The sequence below is a fragment of the Calonectris borealis genome, chromosome 3 (genome assembly GCF_964195595.1).
Source record: "Calonectris borealis chromosome 3, bCalBor7.hap1.2, whole genome shotgun sequence".
Classification (NCBI taxonomy): domain Eukaryota; kingdom Metazoa; phylum Chordata; class Aves; order Procellariiformes; family Procellariidae; genus Calonectris; species Calonectris borealis.
Genome location: NC_134314.1, coordinates 28,768,089 through 28,790,217, shown reverse-complemented (window position 1 = coordinate 28,790,217; position 22,129 = coordinate 28,768,089). Strand labels below are relative to the sequence as shown.

Here is a 22,129-nt window from a genome sequence, read left to right as displayed (position 1 = left end):
TTGTCACATGACATTAAACAGGTACTATATTAACTGATGCATTTCCAGGTTATCGCATCTATCACACAACACAGAAATAAAATTCTACTTCCTGCTAATATACTCTATTCCAATAGTTCTTCTGAAATTTGGGGAACATCTCAACAGTTAAGCAAGCCTTCCACATGCTTCAAATCCTGTACATCTTGCTTTGTTGGTTTTACTATCATGAAACACCTACGTTGATTTGAAGATGGAAGTATTTCCATATAAATCAAGCTTAACAGGACCACGCAGAGACCACAGCAATTGTTTATGCTGCAAATTTAGTACTTAACAAAATCTTATACTTTGTAGTAGATGCAAGAAGTCGATAGAAGAAATAGAAAGACAAAATACTGAATACAGTCAAATTTCATTTAGGTTCCTAATATTATTTATAATTACTTTATGCTAGCAATCTATGTAGTCTCTAAAAGAAACACATATACTTGAATTAGTAGAGGAGATAAAATACTGAAGGATGGATTTCAGAAAATAGCCAACAATGGGACAATTAAGGGGCCATGCCAAAAAGAAGGTCCACAAAGAAAAGTCCAGTGAGTTTCCCTGTCTTGCAGGTAACCGTTCCACATACAGGCTTGAGCCCTCTCTAACACACAAACACACACTCAAAGTTGCTTCCCTTGATTTCGCTTCTCTGACTCAAAATACCACCATTTTATTCAGTAGACCTGTGCCTTAGACAATGACCTTACAATATAATACTACTCAGAAATGAAGACCGGCTGCTTCTCTGCAAAACTCTCAAAGCAAACTTTCATCTGAGAGATTCAGAGGACAAAGTCACCGTAATGACGTTTTACCCCGCACTGCCAAAGTTATTACCTTACTAACCTTGTATGTGTGTATTATAAAAATCATCCATTTATGTTACAGTGATTTACTTTAAGTTAACACTGGGAACACAACACCTGAAATGAATTTCAAGTGACAAGACCATCATCAATCATACTTTCTCAACATTAATGCCACTACATAAAGCCTTCTGCTTCACTGCTTGAAAATGTAGGTGTTTTAGGAAGAAAGTATTTTGCAGGTGGTGCCATGTATACTGATACTTTTCCCAAATTAGCAGGTTCTTTGAACATACAGCATAAATCAACTGAAATAGCATATTTGACTAATATTTAAAGGACAAATAATTACAAATATTAGTAAAGGTAGAAGCAACTTACTAGATCCACATTTCTAACAATTTTGAAGATCACATCCCAAATAGGGAAAGGCATAAACAAAAAAATACATAAAATCTAGGAAACACCAGTGAGTCTTCCTTTTGTGCTAAGTCCTCAAAGCCCAACAATTTGATTTGTAGACATTTTATCAGATTACACAAGATCATACCGCAAAGTAAAAAAGTGTAGGCATTAAATTAAGAAGAAACACATGCTATCAAGATCGTATAGATTAACATTGGAATTTTGATTTCTTATGGTACCAGTTTGTGTTATTTTCAGTTAATATTTTAATTTGCAGACGGTTAGATCCTATATGATGTTCTGACAAACTATTTTCATAAAAGCAACTTTTTGCAGTAGAGTTGTTATAAAAGGACCAGCCAAGTTATTACTTCAATTGCTAGGCTCAAGATGGGGGAAAAAGGGGCTGGATTTAAATACAAGTATGACAAATCTACTGAAAAACCGCCATTAGACTATGAATGGAAAGTTCAGTTATGCTATCATCAATATTTACAAGTCTTTGTAAAATAAACTCTTCAAAACCACAATAAAAGCATTCATGCTACACGGGAATATTTACACATTCTCAAGCATTTGCTTATAGCTTTAAAATGTAATGTTCAACAAGCGCTAAAACTTTAGGACAAAACATTTGCTAAACTGTAATGTTCGTTAAGATAAGAATGACGTAATGATTCAATCTAGTTGATGCAAACACCTGACACTAATGGAGGCATTCCAGTTAGAGTCAGGTTTTTCAGTATCTATTATTCCCACCTCTGGAATTTATCCAAGAGCTGTTTCAGAGGAGGAGCACAGGAAACACAGAAGCTAACACAACGGCATGAGCTAGAACCAGGGTGCTGAACGCCCTTTCCTCCAGTATTCAATCTCAGCAGATCTACAAGCCTAGAGAATGAAAATTAAAAGAACAGCCAAGGTTAACCTACCACAACCTAGGGGCCAAACTGCCCCCGCAGCTGCTTGCTCACTCCCCTCCTCAACAGGGGGGAAATAGGATGAGAACGCTCACGGGTCGTGATAAAGGCAGGGAGATTGCTTACCAATTACCACTGCAAGCAAAACAGACTTGACTTGGGGAAAATTAATTTAATTTACTGTCAATTAAAATAGACTCAGGTAGTGAGAAACAGACAAACATTAAAACAACACCTTTTCCCCCCTCTCTCCCAAGCTGAGCTTTACTCCTTCACTCCAGACTGCTCCACCTCCCACCCTGAGCAGCGCAGGGATTAGAGGGCAGGGGCAGCTATGGTGGGTCCATAACAGCTCCTCTCTGCAGCTGCTACCCACTCACATATTTCCCCTGCTCTGGCATGGTCGCTCTCCCATGGGCTGCAGTCCTTCGGGGGGGGGGGGGGGGAAGTGCTTCAGCATGGGCTCTCCACAGGCTGCAGTTCCTTCAGTAACTCTCCACCTAATCCAGTGTGGGCTCCTTACGGGTGCCATGAAGATCTGCTCCAGCGTCATGGAGCTGCTCCTCTGACCTTAGTGTTCCCTCTGCTGCTTCTCACTCCTTTTGGTTCCCTCCTCCTCTCTCTGTTGGTTGTTTTGCCCTTTCTTAAATACGTTTCCCAGAAGTGCTCCCACCGTGGCTGTGGGGCTCAGCCGTGCCCTGCGGGGGGTGGGTTGGAGCCGGCTGGAACCGGCTGTGTCCGGCACAGGGCAGCCCCGGCCTCTCCTCACAGAGGCCGCCCTGCAGCCCCCCCTGCCAGCACCTGGGCACCTCCGCCCAGTACACAGGTTTAGTCAATACTACTAGTGTTATTTTAATAATAAAAAGAGCATTTTATGTGCCCAACCTAAAACCATAATCTCTGTATAAAGATTTTCTGATCAATCATACAAGGAGGAGTATTTGTATCAGGCACTAAGTACTAAATGGTACTACGAGAAAAGTAGTTCAAAAAAACCTAAATGCATCTTCAGAAATTACGTCATTTTTGGGGATCAGACATTACAGGGAAGCTCACACTGAACGCTGCAACACCTTCAGCAGGTGGGACACGTCGTCCACCCCTACGGCCGTTGCAGTTAACCAGGGCGGGAATTGTGGAAGCAAACTGCTGTCCAATGCAGACTCCTGTTCAAACAAGTCATACAACTGCTAACGTAATATTAAGTCATTTTCTTAATTATTTGAGGACACTGCTGATAAAGGCAAGTCCTAGTCAATGATTCAACAGCCTCTTCTCTCCCCCTTTTGTCCTGTTTCAGATTTCTCTGGACCAATCCTCCTTTGTGCAGTACTGAGTATAACACAGCTCTGATACGGGTCTGAACGGCAACACTAAGCCAAATCTTCTGAATTCAAGGAATCAAAAATTAAAACAACTATCCTCAAAAAAGGAGATCCAAAACTGCCAATAATTTCACAACCTAAGTTCACTATATGGCTACAACTGAAATTACCAAAATGCAGCATAGCATTGCTGCAGAAATGTTTGTGTATTAGCATAAACACAGTGAAACGCTCATGAATAAAATAGAATGCAATTTGAATTAATAAAAGTTTGCTTTAAGTTATAAAACAATTGTAGAGCTAATATTACAAGTTACATGAACTACAGAAAATGTTTAGGCTTTCTACAGTTTAATCATCATTAATGGCACAAAGGAAATTATTTACTATCAATGGGTCAGAGAATACAGATAGAAGGTCCTTGCAGTATTGATTTTGCACATAAAATGAACTCCTGCAGCTGCATTTGCAATTGTCAAGAAGGCTTGAATAGTATTAACGCCCCCCATTATTGAGCCTCAAGGAATAGCCACATAGTCGAGATGTCAAACTTATTTTTAAAGGATGAAACAAAACACAGGACTACTTCATGGGCTTGACTAGTAAGCGATTAAAGCATAACTCTGACTAAACTGAATTTGTGCCAGTGTCAACATAAAACTTTTTTTAAAAGTCAGTACTATGAATTATTTACTGTTCTCTCAAAGCTCAGTATCAACATATCAATTCACTCTCATTATATTCCTCCTTTATAACCCCAGCTAGAATCACCCTGTAACATGCAGGACAGTGGCGAGATGAGCCTGCAATGTAGTAAGCAACGTAACACAGCTAGGTGACCACCCAAATTATTCTATGCTTTGGCGACCTAGGAAGAGTAGCTTTAGCACAAGCACGCTCCCATAAAGTGTAACAGCTTCAGAGCACCTTGGAAAAGACAGGGCAGGCCTTCACCATGAAATCATTCCTGTGTAGGGACAACTCCTTCTGAAAACCTGTGCGTATGACTGCTTGGAGTAGCACCAAACAAGCTCTGAGAGGCAAAACATGCATCACAGTACAAATAATCAGTAACACCACACAAACAACCCACACTGGAAAATTATGCTGCTTTAACGTTGAAGAATTGAACCACTAAACAGAGCCATAAGAAAGATTCCGCAAAACTATGTGCCTGAAAGACTGTCTTCCCACTATCTTTATTCAGGGTATTTTGTCCCTTAGAAGCTTATAACAGACTGACAAAGCCAGAAGTATCGGCCAAAGTCAAACTACCTCATAGAAGATAAAAGCATTTAGCCTAATTTTATGACCCTGTGAAGATACAAACCCCTTCTTTAGAAATAGCATTCAAGCCTAATTTGGATTATCACACCATTAAGATCTTTAATTCTCAAATTCTAATAAAACAAAGATTACCCATTAGAAAGTCCTGAGAACAAAGCGTAAATGGCCAGATGCTGCAAAAACACTAAAACATACTCCCAAAAGCACACATAAGTAATGCTTACCAAAGTGGTAATGTTATCAAAATACATTCATTAAGAGACAAATTAAATAACAAATCAGTGATGCTGTTTAAAGCTCTATTACGTCTTAATTAAGTTTGGCCATGATGCACAACTTCTGTGCAAAGTCATGAAGACCTCTAAACTATCATAGTGCCTGAAATTCAGCACATTTCTCTTGAATGATTTCTCCTTTGCAGCAGACACAGACAAACATCCATGTGCTACAAAAGTATTACTGTTGTGGTTTAACACAGCAGGCAGCCAAACGCCACACAGCCGCTCACTCACTCCCCCTTTCCCCCGCAGTGAGATGGGGGAGAGAATCAGGAACAAAAAAGTAAAATTTGTGGATTGAGATAAAGACAGTTTAATAGAACAGAAAAGGAACAGAAAGTGATTATGATAATAAAAATAACAACAATAATGATGATAGAATATACAAAATGAGTGACGCACAATGCAATTGCTTACCACCCACCGACCGATAACCAAGCAGCGATAGCTACTTCCTGGACCACGCCTCCTATTTATATACTGAGCATGACATCATATGGTATGGAATACCCCGTTGGTCAGTTGGGTCAGCTGTCCTGGCTATGCTCCCTCCTAGCTTCTTGTGCACCTGGCAGAGCATGGGAAGCTAATAAGTCCTTGACTAGCAGGGTACTTAGCAACAACTGAAAACATCAGTGTGTTACCAATATTCTTCTCATACTAAATCCAAAACACAGCACTAGGAAGAAATTTAACCCTATCCCAGCCAAAACCAGGACAATTACCAAGCACTACTACGCCAGCTGTACTTGCAGAACTTAGGCCTAGATCAAATAGTATTTCAACTACTACTTTTCACAAATAAAACTGGAAGTATGCTACTGTGTCATAAGTTCTATTGAAATGTGCCTCTTCACTCCAGATAAGGCTGAGGAAAATCGCTAAAGATTATCCTCCTAATTTGTATGTTGTGGAACAGCAACCATTACCATCTTCAGATTTTAAAAAGATTCCTTATGTACAATCCTTTCTTTAAAAGTGTATTCTTATAGTTTCACTGAAATGTAATTGATAATTATAGTTTTGTTCTGGTGAAAACTACACTAATTATCCAGCTACCAAGTGTCACACACCAGTTATGTTTGGTATAACAGAATAACGTTGGATTGTCCCCTGTAAAACATGCTGGATTTTTGGCCCTCATTTCCAAAAGACTCAATTTCATAATATTCCTACCATCTCTCAGCAGTGCACTATGCGGGCTAAAATTAGCTGAAACAGCTTATTAAATGTGGTTTCGCAAACTAAATTAGTAATCAAAACCCCACAACTTCAATCAGGAGCTTTGGAATAGGACATAAATCACTAATCTTCTTTTACTCCTAACTCTGAAAATATGGTGAACTTTAATAAACAAAACATATGTATTAAAACTAAAAACTAATGCAAACCTGAAATACTGCAATAACTTAAAACATAGCAGTTTTATAGAACATAGTTTTCCAAGCTCATGAGAGTGTTAAAATTTCTACACCATCATTACAGAGAATAACATAAAGAAGTACTTCTTTACTATAAAGCAGCTTTTGGCTTTAACAAAGTAATCTGGGTTAAATGAATGATATATAAGATAGTGTGTGTTCGTTAGAAAAAGTTGCAGATTTTTCCTTAAACTGAAAAGTCAGGTAGCCTACTCATTATAGCTCCTACTGTTTTTCAGACTTCTCCTCAGCTACTCACAAAACAGGCAAATTCCGAAAGTCCATGAAGCTTCTCAAAAGTATTTTAAGTAGATGCAGATAACCTGCACACTTAGCCACATTTCTTTAGCATACATTCACAAGTGTTAGCAGCTTTCAGCAAGAACATTATGTGTCAATTGAAATAAGGATGTCTCTAGCTGCAGTTGTTTTAAAAAATTCTAATGGAAATGTTCACATAAGAGTATTACGATTTTCACTGCACATTAAATAATTCCACAGACTCCAGTTATATTCAAAATTAACAAATCAGAAAATTAGGATACTGGCAGCTTCTTAAAGGAATCTATTTTTACTTCACACTGTTTGTTTACTAAACACTCATGGTCAACCTTGGTATTACTGTGACATAGCAATATAAGGCTTTGAAAACCTTTTTAAAAAGCAATCCATGTTATTCAATCCCATATTTTCTAGGATTAAAATTCTGTGCATTATACATGATCACCAACTTTTAAACCCTGTGAAGAGTCTAATATTGTAAAACTAGCAATTCCTAAATTGATCACCGAATTACTAATAGAAGAACGTTCACATACAGTATTTACCATAGGTGTCCTAACTAGATTTGATACCTCAAATATTCATACAATGAAGACACTATTTTTGCCTGACATGTTCTGACTTACCCTCATTCCAGTTCTCACTAACAAAAGAAAAAAGAAAAAAAGCCACAAATCACTATTTTACATGTTTCAACAAAAAACTGCTGCAAAATTTTGGGAGAAAAGGTCAATACAAAGAGAAAAAACAGTTGTCTGTATGGAGCTAATATTTTGAATGAAAAGTCACGTTACTCTCTATGTGGGAAAAAATTTTTAAATCCTCTAGCAGAAATTTCTTTATAATGCACATCACATGCTAAATTCCATTTAAAATTAATGAAATCTCAGCTCATAATGAACTGTTATTAGTGCTGTCAGCCCTTTTGATAGGGTTTCTGGTATTCTCCAGATGGAAGCAGATAAATTTAAAAATCCAAAAGGCTACTGTCCAAGAGCGTCACTAAATGCAACAAAACTTGTAAAAATCAGACTTTATCAGACTTACCGCCAGTGCTTTAGATAACTTTGTTCTATAGTTATTTAAAACAATTGCATCAATCTCCTTAAGTGGCACATATGCAAAGCCGTCTTTAATAAACACTCTTCTGGCTCTAAATAGATCCACAGCATCTGCAAGTCCAACCTGAGAAAGAAGAAAAATCCATACTGTGGAATAGCAAAATAATGCAGTAACAATGTTTACAACCCTAAGATTCAAGATGGACCAGTAAAGCTTTAAGTCATTCTCTGTCTTTTAAGAAAGCTCTATCCAGGCAAAATGCAAAGATTTTGAAATTAAATGTTGACTTTGGAATAGCTGATCATTATTTTGGTGGAAAAATATTTTTACTTACAGAAAGTCATGCAACCAGGCAAAATAAGCTACTTTAAAGTTTGTATCCATGATTATTAGCCCAATTATGTAGCTTTGCATCACTTACTGATTTGGTATTTGAAAATGGACTTCTGTTGGCCTTTTGTTTCAGGCATCTTGAAATATTTGATTCATGTAAGCTACATATAAAAGGTCTTGGAAACAGATCTGGAACCCAACCAACTTCGCTCCAAAGAAGAATCAGTGGGCTGCATTAGAAACTTCTTTCCTCTCCCCTTGCTCTCTTGCAAAAAGAATTTCAGACTAATACAATCAGACCAAACCTAGTTTCAGCAACAGATGTTTGAGAATGTCTCCATCCTGAACTGCCTGTCAGCCAAGCAAGTTAAGCCATTTGTCTGGGAAACGTTAAAACTTAAGACTTTTTGTGGCGAAAGACAGGGGATATGGCAGAAGAGGACAGAAGACATCAATGGTAGTTAAAAGCTCCCTTCATTCTCCCAGTCCCTCCCTCTACCTTTATACTGACATGAAGGAGAGGAATTCTCATTAGTCTCAGTTAATTTAAATACTTTGATTAACTGTTAGCAATAGTATTTTGTAAATTAAAATTACTAACTCCAAGTTTAACTGAAAGAGAATGAATGCAAATCTGTGGAACTTACCAATTTCTACTTACCTTATAGAACATTTGTTCTTTTACTTTAGTCATACTGAGGCCAGGGGTTGATGTATACAGCTCATTTGCCAATTCATTTTTCAGGTCTTCACTAATCTAAAATTAAGAGCTTGTTTTAAAACTGCTGAAATACTTTATAATAAGGCTTTTTTTTAATTAATTAATGAGCTAAAAGATTGCTTAATCTGTAAATATATCATCACTTTAGTTGACAATGGAGAAAGAATTATATATTCAGCAAGTGATCACTAATAATTAATTAAGCAGAAACCAGCAAAACACTAGTGGTCAATAGTGTAAAATAATCTTCCTTCTGAAGCACTAGTGCAGATTTTAAAATACAATAATTTTAAGCCTTAACACAAGAACTATAAAAAACGCTTTTTAGAAGTCAACCTCTTCAAAATAAAACTTATGACAATCCCCTCATATCTAGATTTACTGTATGCATTAAAACAAAGTATGATGACTCAATGGCAATTAGTAAGGACTTAAACAACTTTTTCAGATTTTTAACAAAAACATCAGTTTCAGCTCATTTTTCAATTCAGACTTTTAAAAAAATGACATATCATCTTATATTCATGGATTTATCTCTCTCTCCTTTTTTTTGACGCACCAGAATAATGGTATACTTATTATTGTCTAAATGTTAGTGCTTTTCCAGTTCTTGAAACAGGTAAGTTAAACAGCAATGCTCTAATTTAACAACTTAAAGTATTTAAGCCAAAATTTCTAGCTTGAAAAATCATGGACAATGTTACACTTCCCAATATAAATCTTAAATACTGCATACCCATAAATATATATATTATGCTTTTTGACTACTTAAGGCACCAAATACAGCAGAAAAGCCACACTTAAAATTAGCATATTTAATGATTTTACAAGTCAATAAATAATTTTAGGGTTTTATTCAACAGAAAACAGTTAACAACAAAATTTCAAACCAAATTGTTCTGCTTTAAATCATGATTAAGCTCAGGCTTTAAAACCTGAAAAAAGTAATAAATAAAAAAAATTTAAATCATAAATAATCTACTCTGATAAAACAGATCATACATGCTGGTAATCCAGCAATGATACCTAGTAACTTAACTACATGCAACAGTCTTAAATATTTGCACAATGCGTTCTTGATAAGTATAATGGAAGTAGTTCATGACCGAAAGAGATTAAATGTTAAGAAACGCCGAATACCTTCCCAAAACATAGATGGACACAGCTATCACCAAAGTATAACACATTGTGTGACACTGCTCTACATAAACTGGACGTGTCCTCTAGTACCTATGGAGAGGTGATATAAGGCTGCAGTCAAGATTGAGAGAAGGGGTTAAGGTAGTAGAGTGATTGATAGTAGTTAAAGGATTAGTCTGATACTTTGTTGTGTAAATTAACTGAGGCGCCTCACAAGGACAGCTCCTGATAAGAACTAAAAACTTGCCTTAAGGACCAGCTAAAACCGACCCTGCAGTTTGAGCAAGAGTCAAGGAACAACTGAGCCTGCGCCAGAACAAAAGATTACTAGCAGTGATGAAGAGGAACCACTAACCTTCATCCCCACGACCCCCGACGACCACCACTAGGAGGCAATGCGCAAGCACAGATGGGAGGGGTCTATGGAAATAACTTCTTGGAACTCATTTTAATACAAAGCGGGGACAGGTCATGCATATGTATAGGCATATTACAAAACTCTATGAATATGTAAAATTTTACTGTATATATTTATGGTAAGTGCCGCGCTGAGGCGTGCACGACTGTGGTGGGACTACCCCCCGTGCTGCCCAGCGCTGAATAAACATACCTACTTTACAATCTCATAGATTGTGGAGTCCGGTTTCCGCAAGTCAAGATAGCTTTTAGAGGCTAGTCAAGAACCAAGCCAAGGCCATCACATGCAATACATACCCAGACCCCAAACGCAGGATAAAAAAGGCACTCAGTGTCCTTTCTCTCCATGGAAAGGGATGTGCGTAAGCAGTTCAGTTTCTTCTCTGAATGGGGCAGAATATCTAATTTGTTGACTAACACTTCTATACAGTTAAATGGGCATTTAAACAAAACTTTTTTCATTCTTCTCAGTTGAAAAACTGAGAAAATGAAACAAAACACTTTTCTTGGAAGTCACAGAATCATAGAGTACCAAGTTGGAAGGGAACTCAAGGATCATCTGGGCCAACCTTTCTTGGTAAAAGCACGGTCTAGACAAGATGGCCCAGCACCCTGTCCAGCCGAATCTATAAAGTCAAAAGTTGGGGAAAGTTATAGGAAGGACCCTTTAAGTTCAAACTTGGAGAATTAGCTCAGCAAATCCCCTCTATGAAAGTGATTTGATAGATGCATATGAAATGGCCAAGGCAACGATGTCTAGGAAGCTTATGGTTACCCTGTCCGCATCTTCATGTAATCTGTAGTACTCTCTCAGGAAAATCAGCTTTAGAAAAAATAATAAAGCTGCCAGCAAGGCAGAAAAATGTAACTTTGAAGACAGAGGAAATACACAGTAGCATTACATTTCTGCATGTGAAAATCTAATGCTCCAGGGAAAAACAGCCTGTGAGGAAACCATTTCTTTTTAACAAAGATCAAAACAATTAAATGTGTTCATGTAAATGATACGAGAAAATACTTTCTATAAAATACTCTCACTAACAACCTTTTTTTTTTTTTGTCTTGGAAAGATTCCCGCGTGACACCCTGGAACTATATACAAACTTCACAGAGTGCTACCAAAACCCTGCTACTCCCTCCAGATGATATATTTCTTGTTTAAGTAAGTGTAAATCTAAATTACCACATCAGCCTGCAAGCTTGCCTTTCACCTAGTATAGACCAACGTTTTAACTTTAATTCCAGAATAGTGACTTCCATTTTTCAAACATAACAGTTTTATGCTTTCTCAGTAGAAATTGCTTAAGAGAGCCCAGTCTACAATGTCATTCCAAACCCTCGGTGAAACTCTCTTCGAATAAAAACAGTACAACATATTGTATAGCTATAATGGTTACAGTTGCATTGTTTCTTCTAGGATATCTCACTAAAAAAAAAAGTCAAACCGAGCCAAGGATAGGTTTTTTTTCAGAAAGCCATTAAAACAGTCCAGTGACTGTTTTACAGACAGACTTGCAATACTGGGGGAAGAATGAGAAGAGGGAAAGGCAAGTATTCCTTGCTTATTTGTTTTTTGAAAAACAATTAGCTCATTTTCATCAACAAAACCATTTTATTCAGTATTACATTTAATTTCAAGGGGTTTTTATCTTTTAATATACACATAAAATCATTATACTGACTGACTGCAAGCTTCACAAGCTCTCTAGATCCTTCTTTATTAGTAATTTGACCATATCAATCTTGTACAAATGTAAAGTCACAGTGATTTTAGATTTTCTTGCATCTCACTAGCAAAAAATTTAACACTGTTGGGGTAAAAATGATCCTGGTGAAACCTCCAGAAAAGTAGGTTAATGGGCCATGACGAAAGATTTGGATAAGATTTGGACAGTGTTACCGAAAATACAGTTTCAACAGAAATTGTGTTTTTTAAACAAGCACAAAATATTATTGCAAAACATTATTTATCATATAAATAAATAACAATTATAAAGCTGTTAAATAATTTACTTCTTACAGCCTCAAGTATCTTATAGGTTAGGCAAACCTTCAGCAGCCCTACAAACACTTTGCTCCTTGCCTTTTCACCAAATTCCCATTGCCTTCATGTTTTCAGCTAACATGAGAGAGAGAGGAAGAAAAAACAAGGATATCCCTAGCCCCTAACTAAAGCTGGAAGATGACTCCAGAACTCATTTAAAAATGAAGCTTCCTTCCCTAAAGACTGGAACATTAAAAATAACCTTGCATTGTCATTAAGGATTTCACCATTTTCACGTAAAATTGTGTAAAATTGACTGAAGATGCAATGCAATGAAAATAAGCTCCTTATAGTCTAAACTCAGACTGAAGCTTTCAGGTAGGACATGCCTGTACCTCTGTATTCAGAGCATCATGAAACATGTATCCCAATTTTTCTTGGTTCACGTAAGCTGGAAAAGCTTTTTTTTTTTTTTTACTTTTTTTTTTTAAAAATTTTAATAAGAACACTAAGGTTTGTACATTTAATAATTTCATCTCTAAAATGGCACCCACAAGAACACATTCCGGTAATCATTAAAAAATTAGACACAATTAAATACAGCTTTTAGGATTCTCATCAAGATTGGAAAGATAAACAAACCGCTTAACTTTTTACAGCACTCAGTGATGTTCACCAGATAAAATACTGTGATGTTCAAACGATTAATTAAAAAAAAAAAAACCAAACCCACACAGAATTCTTCTGAGGGTGTCATCTGGTGCTCATCTGACCCTCACACTGAACTGATTCAACTCACCCCACAGAAAATAATTCACTAGTTTTGCCTCATTAGTTTGTTGCCAGTTTAATAAACTGAAACTGCTTATCACCAAGTCAGTCCAAGGCACAAGCAAAGAACAATAACACCGGGAAAAGGATCTTCCCTTTTCAGTGACAGTGGGTCATGTATCGTAGCTTGAAACAATTCAACACTTCATCGTAAGTTTCTGAGACTTAGAAAAATCAGAAAAATCAAGACATGAAAAGGGAAGGCATGAAAGGAAAAGAAGGAAGCAAGGATTTGGGACAAGTTGCATTATTCCTAGTTTTCTTGCTTTCTGCACACAGTTTGTTCATTGATTTTAATCACAGAATTGTCCTGGAAACACAAAGACACATAAATTTAGATTAAAATATGAATAATTTAATATGTAAGGCTTGGTTAAACAAACACTGGTAGTGAGGCAGTCCAAAAACTTCAAAATAAATTTGATAGCCCTACTCTGTTTTAATGAAGAGATAAAGATGCATGCACACATTATACTACTATACATGCACAACTACTTAATTTTGCTGTTCCTTACCGGGAGACTTAGAAACAAGAACTGAGTGCACGAGCCCTTTCCCTTTCCAAGACTCATTTTCAGGTATTTACGTGCACATGTCACTGCTGTCCTTAGAAAGTGAACTTTAAACTTGCTTTCGTCACTGAGCAGCTGGTATTCAAATGGCACAACACCCTTCTCAAAAAGAGATGGTGTCACTCTCTCAATATTGCAATTTTAAGTATCAAACAGACAAAACAATAATTTCCTAGTGTCCTGGTTTAACCTGGCAGGCAGCCAAATACCACGCAGCCGCTCACTCACTCCCCCTGCCCCCCAGTGGGACGGGGAGAGGATCAGAAGGGTAGAAGTGAGAAAAACTCATGGGTTGAGATAAAGACAGTTTAACAGAACAGAAGAGGGAAAATAATAATAATGATAATGATAGAATATACAAAATGAGTGATGCACAATGCAATTGCTCACCACCCGCACTGACCAATAACCAAGTAGCAATCGGTACTTCCTGGATCACGCCTACCGTTCATATACTGAGCATGACGTCACATGGTATGGAATACCCCATTAGCCAGCTGGGCTGGCTGTCCTGATTATGTTCCCTCCCACCTTGTGTACCTAGCTCAGTCAGTAGGCACGGGAGCTGTCCTTGGACTAGGAGGGCACTTAGCAACAACTGAAACCATCAGTGTGTTATCAACATTCTCCTCATACTAAATCCAAAACACAGCACTGGGAAGAAATTTAACCCTATCCCAGCCGAAACTAGGACACCTAGTTAATCTTTTCCATTGCCACACAGGACAGTACAAACTAAGCTAGAACTAGAATACAAAAGTATTAACCTAGATACCACTAAATTTAAGAATATAAATTTGAAGTGTATTCAACTGGTTAATGAATACTAGCTTGATTAGGAAAGGACATCATTCCCAGCTGTCCTACCAATTAAGAGCATGAAAAGCCTTAAATAAAACCTTCAAGGCTCATAAATTTGTTCACAAATCTGATTACAATGTTTCTTAAGAGATATCAATTGGCTAGGCACAAATGAATTAAGAAATTTGAATTTCCCATGGTATACAACTTACTGTTTTAGCTCAAGTTCAGATTGCTGGTATTCCTAAAAATATAAAGGGCTGCACTTGGAATTATTATGTATTCTTATCCATCAATTCAAATGTTGTTTGGGCTTTTTTTTTTTTTTTAAGTCAGGAGTGGGCACAGAAAGGACATTTTATGAATCTTCCTCAATTCATAGAATCATAGAATCATAGAATCATACAGGTTGGAAAAGACCTCTAAGATCATCGTGTCCAACCGTCAACCCAACACCACCATGCCCACTACACCATGTCCCTAAGGGCCTCATCTACACGTCTTTTAAATACCTCCAGGGATGGTGACTCCACCACTTCCCTGGGCAGCCTGTTCCAAGGCCTGACCACTCTTTCAGTAAAGAAATTTTTCCTAATGTTCAATCTAAACCTCCCTTGGCACAACTTGAGGCCATTTCCTCTTGTCCTATCGCTAGTTACTTGGGAGAAGAGACCAACACCCACCTCGCTACACCCTCCTTTCAGGTAGTTGTAGAGTGCGATGAGGTCTCCCCTCAGCCTCCTCTTCTCCAGGCTAAACAACCCCAGTTCCCTCAGCCGCTCCTCATAAGACTTGTGCTCCAGGCCCTTCACCAGCTTCGTTGCCCTCCTCTGGACGCGCTCCAGCACCTCCATGTCCTTCTTGTAGTGAGGGGCCCAAAACTGAACACAGTATTCGAGGTGCGGCCTCACCAGTGCCGAGTACAGGGGCACGATCACCTCCCTATTCCTGCTGGCCACACTATTTCTGATACAGGCCAGGATGCCGTTGGCCTTCTTGGCCACCTGAGCACACTGCCGGCTCATGTTCAGCCGGCTGTCAACCAGTACCCCCAGGTCCTTTTCCTCCGGGCAGCTTTCCAGCCACTCTTCCCCAAGCCTGTAGCGTTGCATGGGGTTGTTGTGGCCGAAGTGCAGGACCCGGCACTTGGCCTTGTTGAATCTCATACAGTTGGCCTCGGCCCATCGATCCAGCCTGTAATCATGCAGCTAATTCATGGTTACCATAATCAGAGAAACTCAGTGACACAGGTCCAGTTTCCTACATTCCTGACAAACATTTCCCTACATCCATGAAAAGGAAAGCTGCACAAAACAATTACTACAGATTACTCTAGAAACGTCACCACATACATATTAGAGTCACACATGACTGAAAAGCTAACAGAAGATCCTTATGAGAAATACGGCAACAAGTTTTCTTCCATTTACAAATCAGGATGCTAACGACAGACTCAATTTTACAGAAACTTGTTAACAAATGTTTCTCTAGATTCAATCACAGGATTAGCAGGGAACAGTATTTCAGTGTTTACAGACCATTTTATGAAGCTTACGTCCAAAACAGCAGCCAGTAAATTCTACTTGCATTGTAATTACATCCTGCACAAACTATCCTATCAGCTTTTATGCTGTTGTACTAAGGAACAATATAAACATTTCCAAAGTTACTGCATTCACTGCTATGTGAAGAATAAATTCTTTTTGGAAACATTCTTAACCTCAACCACTACAAAAGAACTTAACACCTTGATTATGCAAAGAATTTTTCTTCTTGAATAACATATGGTTATCATTTTAAAAGATACGTTATTAATTTCCCAATTTTTTCTTCCCTTATGCCCCAAAAGAATGTCTGAAATATTTATAGAAAAAGAGAGGACACTTGATGACTCCATTCTCCTTGTCTATACTAAGTTTCTTCCAGGAATCCAAAACTGTCAATTGCTAAGAACTGAGGATCTACAAGGATCAGGTTAGGACTTGCTGTTCTTTCACATTTCCAAGCCATTAGATAAATGGCAGTCAAGTGTCACCTAATCAACCACTGAGTGCCTCAACACATTATCACACACGTAGTGTGGGTACCCGTCCCACCTCTACCATCATAAGCTGAAGAATGTTGTGTAGTAGATACCTATTCTCCTTTCTGGTACAGCTGCCATTTCATATTACTTTAGAAATCCAGGATTAAAGCAGAACATCTTCCTGCAGACACAGACTGTATTCCACATGTTGTCTAGTTGTTTTCAGCTAGATTAGGAGGAAGGATGTTTTTATTCATCATCTCATTTTTACTGCAGCCTTTTTTGCAATTTTTATTTCAAAGCACGTAAGTTTTTCAAAGCCGGAAGAGAATGTACTTCAAAACAGAAAGAGTGTGTATAGTACCCAGTACAGAAGGATTCAACCTTACAGTGGACTCTAAAGGTCCTATTTAACTCAAACAATGAACCCCACAAAGCTATTTAATAAGGATCATAGTGCTCTAGTGCACTAAAGGGGGCATAAGTAACTGTACAGTTTGTGTTTTAGTTTGACTTTAGTTTCACAAGTCAATTTTAAGCAATAAAAGCTATCTTCTAAGGGTCCATTTAGATTTCTGCAGATAATCAGCATCTGTTTCTAATCAAACCGAGATGATTACCAAATTAAAACTTTTAATTAGCATTTTGCATAATTTACAAATTGTTGTTCATTATGTTTATGAAGGTGAAAAGGGACATCCCCAGTAGCTATATATTCTTCAGTCACATTTATTACTTAATTCCACAATTTTATAGAACATCACTAACACCATATGTGCAAATAAATACATGCAACTAGAATCACTGCAGCAAAATGCTAGTTTTTTCCATGACTAATAACAGTCATGCTTATAGTTCAAAGATCCATTAGAGAAGTGTAAATAAATACCAATCCCCATTCCACCCTGTCAGTGCACGAAAAAATGGCAAGTGCACGTTCTCCTCTCCTTCCGTCCAACGCTTCTCCATCTTAGATTTACAAGATGTACTTATATTCTCTTGTGAATCAAGCTTTATTAAAAATCTCTATATGAGAATACTATAATTCGTTTTAAGCCTAAATGTTTTAATCAAACCTCACCCCATCTACCCACCCCCCACAGTGTTAACTCACTAGAATACTCAGGTTGCTTTGCAATCAACCCAATTATTTTATGAGGCTGCTTGGCAAAAGACATTACTTCGCTATTACTTTGCAAACAGACTTGCCAGTTGGCCTACCAAATCCTCAGACTGCCATACAACAGCCTAAAGAGTACTACCTACTGGTTGAACTGGATTCTCACACTGCTAATAGTTCTGAGGAAAGAGGTCTCCCCAGGATTTTCTTCCCCTAATACATAACTACAGTCAACTACAAGAGGTAGCCATAAACCTAGAGATCAATGGGCTTTTTTTCTTTATCTGGGACAAAAAAACAATTTTAGAAAAGGAACAGTCAATTCTGCGATGAAGAAGCCACTTGGTTTCATTTAAATTAAATCCATCTTCTGAAACTTGAATGATTAAACTGAGAAATTCATTACCTCCTTTGAAATGAAATACTTTAGGATGAGAATAATCAGTTACATTTTTTAAAGTGCTAATGGTATACGTATTTCAGTCTTACTTAAACAAACTCTAGCATTTAAAAAAAAAATATTCCTAAGCCTTTACACATACACTTTTGTTTCTATTATGACTTTATGCATGGAGCTGAGTGACAGAATATGTATTTTTAGCTTAACTTCGGCAATAAGGTACTATTTCCCACTTAGACATGCATCACTTCTGACCTTTGCTGTCACCTGTCACCCATCATTGGTTTTCAAGCAAAGGGACAAATGTAAGATTCAAGTAGCAGCAAACTAAGATAAAATTCAGAATCATTTCCTTCACAAATGCAAACCGCAGCCTACTTGGACATAGTTACTGTTTTAGCTTGGCATAAGTTTCCACTCAGTAAAATTCGGCTCTAGACAGTTTCCACTTTCAAACATTTTTCCCCATCCTGTTTGGGAAAGGAAGAAATATCATTTGATGCTTCTGAAATGCAAAGCCATAAACCCAATCAGAAGAACATTTTATACACCTGGTACCAAAATGGATAATTACAGTCACAGCCTTTTAGCAGCTAGACACGACATTGAGTATTTTCTTTCACCTATATCTGTCCTTATTAAGGACACAAACTAGTTGCATTCTCATTAATCCAAATCTGACTTTAGGATCTTCCGTACCCAATAAAGGCAGTCATAAAACATCTTTTAAAGAAGCTAAACTACAAATATTTATACAACTGCCCCACTACTGAGGTAAATGCTTTTGAAGAAAGCATAATACTGATATCAGAAAGTCTCTCATAGGAGTGCTCTGATCATAAAAATGGAAATTAAAGAAGTTTAATTTCTACTGCTTAAAGCTGCTAAAAAAGTACTTCAACCACAACATCAAAGAAGAGCTACTGTGGATAAAAAAAAAATTAACTCCACTAATGCATTTTGCTCTTTCCTTTTATTTTTCAGTTCTTATTCTTTCCTCTCAAATGCTGGCAGATGCACTACAGAGCGTTAGCTCCCCCAGCTGACTATTCCCATCCACTGTTCCTTCCCCATTACTACGATCCAAAGCATTTTATTAATGAATGTGCTTTATAACAGCATTAAAAAAAATCAAGATGGTTAATTTTGCAACAACTGGCAGTTACCCAAAAATAAGGCATCTAACCTAGAAGTTATAAAAAAAGCCATATTTTTTTAAATTTCAAGAGGCTTTTCAGAGGTGAAGAAGTTCTAAAATAATTTAAACAGGATCTTTTATGCTCTGTGGAGAGGAAACAGCAACACAGAAAGATGTATTCAAGAAGAAATATACTACACTTTGAAGTTTATTTCTTCTGCACACTGCAGAAAGACAACACAGAAAAGAAGCATTGCAGGGAATCTAAGTTCAATTATACATCATCCTTATACCACACATAAAGATATGGTAATAACTATTAATTTTCATTTCTTGCAGAAGCAACAAAAAGGAAACATGTCTATTTCAAGGAGTGAACAGTCGGAAGATAAGATGAAGAAGGGTCACAGGAAATCAGAACAGTCAAGATGATGACCGAACATCCCTGAAAAATAAATTTAGGATAAAACTTTACATTCTATTCCACTCCACATTCCAGTATGTCAAGTTAAATTCCTGGAAAGGTACAGCAACAAATCAAAGCACTTAGGAAAAAACACAGGAGACACGTAACAGCCCACGTGGATCTGTCAAAAAACAAATTGCACTAAGCCAATCTCACTGCTTTTATGACAGTGCAACAGACCTCAGAGATAGGGAAAAAAGCAGGTGTCATATTGTGTCAAAAGCCCTTAAAGTCACTCTCATAAGTCACTTTCATGAGCAAATGACCAAACAGTTCCACTGAATCTCCTATAACCTGGGTGCAAAACCAACTGGAAAAGCCATGCCATTACCTCAAAAATAGCAGGATATATTAAGTCAAGTTCCACAATTACTTAATTTTAAACTAAAATCGTATAATTTAGTTACTAGCTTGTATATTAAAATAGGAGCAGATTACATATTTAAATGCCATGAGGCTGAGGAGACTGCAAGGGCTCTGGAGAAAGGGATCAGACAAGAGCATCTGGTCTAAAACTGAAGGCTTATTTCAGCACAGGAGAGAATAGCAAAATGAGTATGGCAGACCTATTCCAGGAATTGAAGTTAAAGGCCCCAGAATATGTGGCCGTTGTCTAAAAATGAATTAGATAAGTGACAGTTCCTATACAAGAAGTTTCATGAAAAGGCATTGAAGAGGAAAATTCTGTTCATTGTCATTTTAGGGAACAGAAGGATTCAGCAACAGCAGAGGAAAAAGTCAAATTCATGGAAAGAAAGAAGTGTCACTAATTACAGAAATCAACATGTAAGTTAAATTCACAAGGAATGAAAAGAAAGATAATTTAGACTCCTGCTAGTAGAGTTTCCTTTTGAGGAAACATTACTCCAAATACTAATCTACAGTAATTGGCATGTTAGTTGCCAATCCAGGGGACTCCATTTCTAACTATTGAGCAAACCTAAGATACCAGTATAAGTAGGTAACTTTTGACCCAATTTCTCCTTTAATGCTATAAAGGTGTAAATAAAACTCTAAAGAGAATACTCTTATCACTTTTCCAAAATATCTTAAAACAACTGCTGAAAGAAGCAGAATATATTAGAGGTGCCTATTTGTATTTCAGAAGCATGCAAAAATCCAGCCTAAGATCTAGGAGTTACTGTGCAATATGACATACATAGACACAGCCTTGAAGGGCAAGAAAAAGATAAGCAGCATACAGAGTGAAGGAAAGAATAAATTTACTCCATTTTTATGGCTTCAGGTTATCATCATCATGATGATTAATTACCTTCCCAGTGTTAGGTCCTGTCAGACCATATACATGAACAATAGGAAGCTCAACACCTTAATTCAGGAATTTCTAGGAACACCAATGACCTAGATATCTTGCAGTTTTCCTCAAACTTACAGATGCACTGAAAGCTTTTCAGTAACAACTTGTGGCAGTTGCCATAAACACTCTGATTATGTCAAAAAGGCTATCAGAACATCAAATTGATAAACTAGGATTTATCTCACACTATGAAGGTCTAAAAGCACTATTATAACAAAAAAGTGTAAGTATGGTCATTTGTCAAGGGCTTCTGATATGGGCATGCATAACCAGCTAGAAGAAAAAAGGGAAAAGGACAAGTGAAAGGTTGGGGTAGGAACAGGGGGACGAATGAGGGGGTGCATACATAGCAGGGCATGTGGAAAACCACACAGACAATCAATCTCACTGATAAAGTTACATTACAAAATGGGGCTTGGGCATTGTCGTGGTTTAACCTGGCAGGCAGCCAAACCCCATGCAGCCGCTCGCTCACTCCCCCCCTCCTCCAGTGGGACAGGGAGAGAATCGGAAGGGTAAGAGTGAGAAAAACTCGTGGGTTGAGATAAAGACAGTTTAATAGAACAGAAAAGGGAAAAAAGAAAATAATAATAATAATAATAATAATAATAATAATAATGATTGAATATACAATATGAGTGATGCACAATGCAACTGCTCACTACCCGCGCTGACCGATAACCAAGTAGTGATCGGTACTTCCTGGATCACGCCTACCATTCATATACTGAGCATGACGTCACATGGTATGGAATACCCCGTTGGCCATCTGGGCCAGCTGTCCTGGCTATGTTCCCTCCTAGCCTCTGCGTTTGGTAGAGCATGGAAGCTGTCCTTGACAGGGCACTTAGCAACAACTGAAAACATCATTGTGTTATCAACATTCTTCTCATACTAAATCAAAAACACAGCACTAGGACGAAATTTAACTCTATCCCAGCTGAAACCAGGGCAGCCATAATGTCAACTGACTCCAAAGAGGTCTTGTATCACAATCTGGCAGAAATAAAATCAGGCACTCCTAACTTAAACAAAGAAAAACATCA

At 37.6% G+C, this 22,129-nt stretch overlaps 1 protein-coding gene across 1 annotated transcript in view; it reads right to left on the bottom strand.

Annotated features, from left to right (window-relative positions):
- The window catches only part of PRIM2 (DNA primase subunit 2), a 134,697-nt gene that overhangs the window by 100,301 nt on the left and 12,267 nt on the right, over window positions 1-22,129 (bottom strand). Inside the window, exons 6-7 of the mRNA XM_075145262.1 lie at window positions 8,811-8,906; window positions 7,802-7,939 (exon numbers count right to left, since the gene is read on the bottom strand). Coding sequence (XP_075001363.1) covers window positions 7,802-7,939; window positions 8,811-8,906 — 234 coding nt within the window. The remainder of the gene's footprint in view (window positions 1-7,801; window positions 7,940-8,810; window positions 8,907-22,129) is intronic.